This window comes from Gavialis gangeticus, unplaced genomic scaffold, assembly GCF_001723915.1.
Source record: "Gavialis gangeticus isolate Ggan-Ray unplaced genomic scaffold, GavGan_comp1, whole genome shotgun sequence".
Classification (NCBI taxonomy): domain Eukaryota; kingdom Metazoa; phylum Chordata; order Crocodylia; family Gavialidae; genus Gavialis; species Gavialis gangeticus.
The window spans coordinates 57332828-57342038 of NW_017729034.1; the positions used below are offsets into that span (position 1 = coordinate 57332828).

General features: G+C 39.1%; 1 protein-coding gene across 1 annotated transcript in view; it reads left to right on the forward strand.

The window, feature by feature from the left end:
* GALNT2 (polypeptide N-acetylgalactosaminyltransferase 2) overlaps positions 1–6330 on the forward strand; it is a 204983-nt gene extending 198653 nt beyond the window's left edge. Inside the window, exon 16 of the mRNA XM_019527116.1 lies at positions 3234–6330. Coding sequence (XP_019382661.1) covers positions 3234–3389 — 156 coding nt within the window. The 3' untranslated portion in view covers positions 3390–6330. The remainder of the gene's footprint in view (positions 1–3233) is intronic.
* The last annotated feature ends 2881 nt before the right edge of the window (positions 6331–9211 follow it).

Genomic DNA, 9211 nt, shown 5'->3' on the forward strand with positions numbered 1-9211 from the left:
GGTGAGGGTATGGCATTAGTGATGTGTGCAGCATGTGCCCTAGACCAGTACTGCACATGCTGTGGACTGGCCTGTGTATTGTGGGCCAGAGCTGGTGCATGCCGCATGCATGGCCTGCCTGATGCTCGTAGGCAGCAGCCCATTTAAACCCATAATCTGTACTAGTATTATGCCCCTAACAATAAAACAGCTATGACAAACTAGGTAAAACAAGACCCTAAGCAACAGGATCATAACAAAAAAAAAAAAAGTCTTGAGGTTTTTGCTAAGGGAAGCTAAAGATAAGTCTTGACATATCTATATAGAGGCATACGGATTGTGTAGGTCATTTTTTTTTTTCTAATGGGAGGTAGCAGTGTTTCTGTCTTCCTGCAAATTATAGCCTGAAAGTCTAGCAGGTCCAGATTTAGGACCAAGTAATTTGCTTCAATTCTACTAAACCTTTGGGGTTGCTACCTTATATCCTCAGTTCTCTTCTCCACAAGTGGTTACACAATGATTTCTGACTATCCATTGTCTTCAGGTAGCATAGAATGTGGGTAGAAGGTTTGCAGTGATACTCATACACAGTTGTCCTTTTCCCACTCAGTAACTACAAGAATATTTCCCAAATGACCTGAGGTGTCTTTTGCACTTTTAACTCTGTTTATGACCTTCTTATCCCATATCCAAAATCCAGATAAAATTCCATATATTTGTCTGTCTGGAACAAACTTCAGCATGACTTGATTGTAGTGCGTCTCCTCTTTAAACTAGTTTGGTATAAGTATAAGCTGGTTTCTGTTTGCCCGCAAATTAACTGCTTACAGCACCTCATACAACCTAGATGGGATTTGGTTTTTATTTTCATTCAAAGGCATGCATTTTTATGTTCATATCTGAAGCTGTTACATGTAACAAAGTAAAGAAAGATGCTAACATTTGAGCAGGATCATGTGTTCACAATAATTTGTTGCATTTTACAAGTGAACAGTGAATCCAAGATGAAGAGGCCCATAGGGATGGGAGCGCATTTGTAAGCCTGTGTCCAGGGCAGTGATTCTCAACCAGGGTGGTGTTGAGGTGCCTTGCAATCCTTTCAATGGTGCTGCAGGATGCCACACAGTGTTAGCCCTGTTTGGTGTGCAAACATGATTCACAAGATAAACCTAGCAATTTAAAATAGGAATTCATAGTGTTAAAAAATATTCTGTCCTGCTGTGGTCTTTCTGAGTTTTTTGCAACAGAAAAATTATTTTTCTGTATTAAAAAAAAAAAAAGAAAGTGAAAACTAAGGACTAGCATTTTCTGAAGAGTCAATCCAGGGGTGCCTTGAGTCTGAAAAGATTGAGACCCAGCACCAATCTAGGGTATTTTACCATGCAAAACTCTCCTTGTTAAACTTTCCTGAAAAATAGGTCAAGCCAGGAGCCATTGTGTGTAATGTATGGGACTAAACAACCAAACCTGTTTCCAGAGACATATGCATATAATATTTCTGAGTTATCTCCTTAGTGAAGCCTGGACATACGATAGTCAAAGACCAAGGAGAACAGAACTTGACTTCCTCTCCTGAGCAACCAAGAACTGATGTGCATAATCAGCAACAGAAGTATCTAACATACCATTTAAGGAAAAAAGATGAGAGTGCGCCTTTTTGAAAACAGGGAGAAGGCAAAGTGCAAAGGAATGAGCAAGGATTGCAGTCCCTAACAGCAACTCACTAAACAAACTGTATTATTAATGCAACAGCTGTTTAATCCTCAATTTGTCATGCTCAAGTCAATTAATACTTGCAGAGTTATCTCCAGCAGCAAATCCCTTTAATCCAGCTGTGTAACAGGCTAGTTCTGTAAAGTCATAGTTATTTTTCTCCCCTGTCAATTTTGCTTTTGTGCTAACAGTGCAGGAACTCTGCGAAAGAAGTCACTTAGTAAATAATTCATAGGTGGAAGGTTACTTTGTGAACTACTACTGTATTTACTCAAATATAAGAGAAGGTTTGCTGGTTTTTCCCCAATTGGCATTGGTGGGGAAAAGTTCCCTTGTCCTGTGTTCGCATACAAGGAAACCTCATTAAATATATTGTTTATCATTAACTGCTGCCAAAACCAACACGTGTCCAGTACTGGAAAGAAGCTATGAAGCTGTTTAAAAGCAGTAAGCACTTAACACACTTGGATGAATTCAAGGCAGACCTCCAATAATTAGATTCTATATCTGGAAAATTATAACAAATTCATAAATTTGCCATATATAGAATCTAATTATTGGGGAGCCTACTTATATGCAAGTAAATACACCATTTAGCAAGACTGGGCAAAGCCTAATTAATAAACTCTATAGATCTGTTTTACAAATAGTGTTGGAGAGAACTTCAATTCTATCTTCCCTTGCTTATCTCCTACACCCTCCCACTCTTCCCATGCAGAAGTGAAAACCAGCTGCCTGTGCCTGACTCTGTGCACAGTTGCTGGAATTTAAGGAAACTTGGCTAAGATTAGTTCTTCAGCTTGGGACATGGGGACTTAGCCTGAGAGTTTTATAGGCATTCCCGTTAATATTAATGTGACATTATCCTTGTAACTTGTGCTCCCTGAGGAAGGGCAGGTATCTTTCCTATTTTTCACAAAGGGGAGCCAGTCAAGGGAAATGACATCCAGGGCCACAGCCAGGAATCTGCTAAGAGCCATAAACAACACAAGTCCTTTGTTCTCAGTCCCATTCCAAATCCATCCAAGATTAAAAAAAAAAAAAAAAAAAATTCTCTCTTAGATCAGATGGCAATGACCCTGGTACCCACAGCACTGTTTCTGACTGCAACAAATTACTTGGACACCTCCCATAATTTTTGACCTGTGGCCATGGTTTCTGCAATTTGTGAAAGGTCTTGCTGATCACATCTTGGGTTTTTTATTGTAAAGCCAATACTATTTCTGATAGTTTTGGTTCACCAAGCACAGATTTTGTAGACCTCAAAGTCTGGTATGCAGTGGGATTGTGTGCATTAAAGAGGAGAGCTGGAGAAAATGATTTGATATAACTTCCTCTATACAGAGTATCAGCTGGGGGTATTGCTATTCCTTGGGGATAGTTTGGACAGGCCTTGAAAAAGAAACAGCTGTTTCAGGATTTGAAGCTATGACAAATCTAAGCTAAAGAATGTTTGAGGATGGAGAACTCAAAAGACAGGACCTGAAATGCTGTTTTACCCACAGTTTTTTATAGCTCAGTAACTTTATTTTCTCTTTCAGAAATGGGAGCAAATTGAAAGCAACTCTAAACTGAGGCACGTTGGCAGCAACCTGTGTTTAGACAGCCGAAATGCCAAAAATGGTGGGCTTACTGTTGAGGTTTGCAGCCCTTCTCTATCACAGCAGTGGAAGTTTACACTTAATTTGCAGCAGTAGAAGGGCTCACATGCAAAATGCCATTTCACTTCCTAGACATTGGGCAAAGTTTTGATTACATTACTGATATATTTCTTAAACTTTCCACGGAACTTATATACCTCAGTATTCCATCTTTGTCTGAAAGTAGGAGAGAACTAAAGCAAACACAAGGGAACCAAGGGGACTTGGAACACTGCAATTCTCACTGAACACAACTGCAGCACAGTTCCTTTGTTGTGTGAAGATTTACCAGTTCCTTTCTGACATCAGCTTACTACTTGCACAGCAGATGATTAACATCCCAAGGAACAATTGATGTACAGTAGAAAATGGATCTCAATACAAAGGGAGGGAGGGAAGCTGGGTGCGGGGAGGGTGTGGGGCAAAATGCTAGGAGAAGATCATTTGAAATCTCCATTTACATAGAAATCATTTGTGGTTTCCAGAAACTGAAGTGTCATTTTGAAGGTTTTTTCCATGTGTACTTGGTATATTTGAATATGAACTTTTCTATGATGGACTCAAAATATATATGTTCGTTCCCAATTGTTTATATCTATTTTCATCATCCTATAACTATCAACAAAGCCAGTTAACATACATTGGTAATTGGAAATTGGATTGAGATGCTATGAAAGAGCAGAACTCTGTGTAGATGCAGATTTTGTGCTGCTGAGCGTAATGTCCATGCAAACACTGGATACTTTTGTTTTGCAAACTGGATCTATTTCATAGTGCTTCACCCTCACTGAAGATTATGGAACTCAGGAGGAGGAGGAAGAGGAGGAAATGGCAGGACAAATGAATGTGTCTGCACAGGCCCTTGCTTGGATTCTCTCTTCCAGTTTGAGAATTCAGCACGATTGCTTGGGGTATAAGAAAACTGGTACTTGATATTTTGTTTTGAACATTTCTGTAGTTCTTAATTTTTAAAATACTCTTTTCTTTTATTACAAACAGTGTGTACATGGTGCAGCTCTTTCACAGGTGCAGCCATGGAGGTTCAGCACAGCTTTCTGTTGGGCCTTAATCAGCTTAATTTCTTTGTCTTAAACTCCCTTTTGAATTTTAAAGGTAAGATGGAACAGCAATGTCAGTCTCAACAGATAGCACAAGATCATGGTATTAATTTGCAAGGATGAGCAGCTACAAAATCTCTGAATTGCACTTGCTTAATTTATAAACCTGCATGGGTTGTGTTTTTTGTTTTTTGTTTTTAATTTTTTCTCAGAACAGGGTTTCAGATGGATCCAGGCGTGGCTCTGGGAACTAGTTTGGGTATCAGCCAATCCTAAATGATATTTCTAACCTTAGAAAAAATACATTTTACAGCTTCAGTGCAACTGATGTCATTTTTTATATTGAAATAATACTGTTAAAGCTGAGTTGACACTGACTTCGGTCTCTCTTATTCTTATGTATGCATAGACTATATACTTTGTTAAAACAAGAGTTGCTTCAATGAGCTTTTAAAACTAAAAGGAAAAATACAGAATCAGTGGCAGCACTAGTAAGTATCACAAATTACTGAAGATGCCAAGTACATAAATGACTTTGGTAATATGATGGATCTCAGACAGACTGTGGGTTGACTTATAAAGAAGAAAGCTGAAGAAATACTTTACTACACTGTACAGTGGCTTTTTCTCCTTTTTCAGTTTCTGAAAGAGTATTTCAAGAGCTGCAGTTTCCTTTGGCTGCATTTATACAATTAATGGAACTCTTCCATGCAAAATGGCTTTTACTTCTGAGTGCCAGACATTAAAATAGCAGGCCAAGAAATGTCTGACATGCCAGCTGCAGTTAAAATGGTATGCATTTATGGGATTCACAAAGGCTTCCTTTTGGATGCATTGGCAACAGTGAAGGAAGGGATTGAATCTGAAGCACTTCTGTCCTCTATCCAACTTTCCTGCCAATGCAACGGACATCTTCCTTTTCCTTACCTAGCTGCATATCTTCCTTCCATTAAAATCATGGGATTTGCCTGTTTAAAGATGGTATACAGTGGATAAACTAGTCTCCAGTCTACAGTGGATAAACTAGTCTCTACAGTGTATGATAAACTGATCTCCAGAATTCCTTCCTTCCCCTACATAGTAGCTTCGAATTTGCTGAGGAATGGTCTTCAAGTATGGGATTCAACGATTCAGAAAAGTAGTGCATAATGGAAGTTTTTAGTCCTCTTGAAAATAAATGCTGAATTCTTGGATGATGGCTTCAGCAGCAAATTGGTTAAAGTTTACCTATTCTGAAAAGAGAATTTAAAAGGAACGTACACTAAATTCCTATTGTCCTTACAGTGACTAAACAGATAAGCAGCTGCTAATTGAAATCAGTATTGAAACATAGAAGAGCATGGACCTCACTCTTAGCTCCTATCCAATCAGGGTTTTTTTGCAAGCAAAAAGTCTTAATTTTTGTTCCCTTCTTCCCCTGGGTTTTGAATGTCAGCCTACCTATTGTAAGACAGGAATATATCTCTAAACCCCTGTGGATGCTGTATGCGTGGGCCTTAATGTAGGAGCTGTATAGTGTAAAACACATTGCTGTTCCTTGGGAGCAGAACTGAAGTGGTATCCTTTTATTAGATATGTTTACATGACACTGTGCCAAAGTCATTTACTGTGATTTTTAATTTTTTAAAGCATCAGGATTCAGCCCATTTTTAAGAAAAAAATTAAGAGCCCTTGAAGCAAATTGTAGTGGGGGTCTTCTGAGAACTTTTCCCCTTAGTCTTAAAAGCAAAAAATTATGGTACATGCAAGTTTGTTTTGCTGGTTTTCTTTCCACCTCCCCGCCCCTACCTAACCCACCACCCAAAAAAACATATTTTGAAAATTGTCTTTTGAGTTCGTTTAAAGAATCTGCTGTACAGAGCTTGTACTTTGTTCATTTTATAGATGGAAACCATCCTTGAAAATTGTTTAACTTAAATAAAGAAATACTTTATAGAAAAGATGGTGGTTCTTATTGTTATTGCTTGGTTTCACAGATGATTACTCAGCCTGGAACTTGTAAACTGAAGTGGTTTGCAAATGCCTCCGATAACTTGATTGTTTCATGAGTTTCTTAGTTTAAAAAAAAGCTGCACAATTTACTTTGCTTGACTCCTGTCAAATAAAAAGTTGACAGGAGTCAACTTCATTTGACTCCTGAAGACAGGAGACTTCATTTGTAATAAAGTCTTAAGACACATTTCCTGAAAGTTATCATACATCTTATGGCTGTCCCTTTTTATTTAAATTCACTGACTTGTGCTCACTGGGCAGTAAATATATATGACTTTGTTAGGACTTTTTCCATTTGAAATGGATAGAATAGTTCTTCATAAAACATGTTATTGAACAATATTCATGCTTTGCTGAAACCTAATAACCCTGTCAGATTTCAGGAAACCAAAAAGGGAACATAACTTTTGCAAATGAAATTTTAGAACTCTAGCATAGGTTTCATACTTTCTTACATGTCTCTCTCTGATCTGAGAGGTTAAGTAATATGTTCCAACAGGCTACAGATGTTTATAACTTCAATCCAGACTGGCAGTAAAGAGCATATGCTTATCAGTATGCCTTACTATGCATGTTCTTGTTACCAGTGGATTTATTTCCATACACTTTTCTTTATTGTAACAATGCAACGTAAACATCTGGATTACATGAACCAAAGGTCCAGCAAATCTTGCGTTACTCCTGACCAAGACCTGATTTTTTTTTTTTTTTTTTTTGTCTTCCCTATACTGTTGACCTGTGCAAAACATCTATATGTTCTCAGCTAAGTTTACTATACGTTACGAATGGAACAGTCTGCCCCACAGCCTGACGCATGTAATGGACCTGTTTAGTATTTATTCATACAGATTTATCCCTCTTGTATATCAAATTTCAATCTTCCCTTTGAATAACTTGTATCATTTTGCATCCAGAGAAATCTGTTCCCTCTGAGCTCTGAGAATATCTCCTGACTACCAATAAACTATTGAAAATGAAGCATCAATTTAGATCTTACTGAAGTATTAATCATTCTATGTTCCAAAGTAGCTGTTTGTTCTTGATTCATTTTCAGTGCTGAGCTCAATGCCTAATAAAAATAGTTGAAACCTTTTTATAATTAGAAACAGCTTTGATCTTACTAGACATTGGTAGAAGGCAGGGTAGATTTTTGCAACTTGTAACACAAGCTTTCGTGGGCTAGAGCTCACTTCATCAGATGCTGTGAATTGGCATGCGGGGAGCAGTGTATAAGACAGTTTTGAATATAAAAGGCAAAAGGGAGGAGGGACAGGGAAGAGGAGTGGTTGGGAGAAACAAAGAACTCATAGGAACAAAGGAGTCTGAAAAACTAACCCAGGTAATGGGATAAGAAATCGGAGACCCAGTTTAATTCCAGGTAGCTCTCAGAGGCCATACGCACCACAATCCATTCTAGATGATTTCATGTTCCCTAAATTCCAGTTCACATCAGGTTGTTGGTTTGTTTTTTTTTAAGTTTGCCGTCTAAGAACAGTAATCCCGAGGTCAGCAAGGGAGTGTCAAGGGAGATAGCAGAGCTCTGCCACAGGTTAAAGACCAACCAAATTATGCCTTTTTTCCTCTCTAAAGTTATAAAATGTTATCCATCTGTGGCAGGCTTATATAGAACCTAGCATAGTAGAGCCCTGGCTTGGGATAGAATCCCTGGAGACTGCTACAATACAAATTAATTAGTGTTTTTTAAGTTAATTTTTCTACTAAAAAGCTCTGAGTGTCTCTTGTGATGACCCTAATTTCATTTAACTTAAATCTAGATTCCTGTAAAATTAATATATCTAGAGCTAACACATTTGCACTGGTTATACCCAGCCTGACGCTCAATAACCAGCTGTGCACAAATACTAGCTTTAAAATGTTTTAAGAGTTGCTTTTGCTTAGCAGTGACTTAAACATTTCCATCACTTTGGAATACTGGTCTGTCTTAACAAGAAATGACTGGAGAATGGACTAAAATGTGGGGAGTATATTCTGTAAAGATCAAATAAAATGTGCAATCCAACATTCTGTTGCTATTTTAAGCATGCTGGTAATCAAGCCTCAAAAGATGTTTTAACAAAGTCAGTCTGTAGGTTCTCTATCTATACAGCCTTTCAGAGAGCTGCCTTAATGGATACATAATACTCCCTGCATTTGCTTAGTTGCTGCCTGCACCTTTGGTTTAGCTGACTGTTTGTTTGTTTGTTTGGTGGGGGCTGTGCTCTGAGAAGCTGGGAATGAGTGCTGACTGTTGAGTGTGGCATGGGAGGTTTGCTGCCTACCCAGAGCCAGGATCCGGGACAGCACTGCGAGAATTCCCAGCCTCATCCGGGCCTCTGATTACTATCGCATGGTCCTCATCCATGTGGGCACAAGTGATGCGGCCAGGAGTAGTATGGACCACGTCATGAGTGACTACAGAGCTCTGTGGGCCAGGCTTAGGAAGTCGAGAGCACACTACAGAGCACACTACAGAGCTCTGTGGGCCAGGCTTAGGAAGTCGAAGCGGTCTTCTCATCCATTCTTCTAGTCAGCAGTCGCCGTCAGCATCAGGACACTTGCACCAGGTAAGTCAACCTGCAGCTCTGGAGTTGGTGCCATCATGCAGGTTTTGGCTTCTACAACCACGATCTGCACTTCTATGAGAGAGGCCTCCTGGGACGAGATGTTCTTAATCCCTCTTGTAAAGGTAAAAGTGTTCTCTGCCAGCTTGGCTGATCTCCTCTGAAGGGCTTTAAACTAGGTTCATCGGGAGATGGGGAAGCAGAGGATGAGGAGGACCTAGGATCAGCGAGCCATAGTTTCATAGTTTCTAGGGTCGGAAGGGACCTG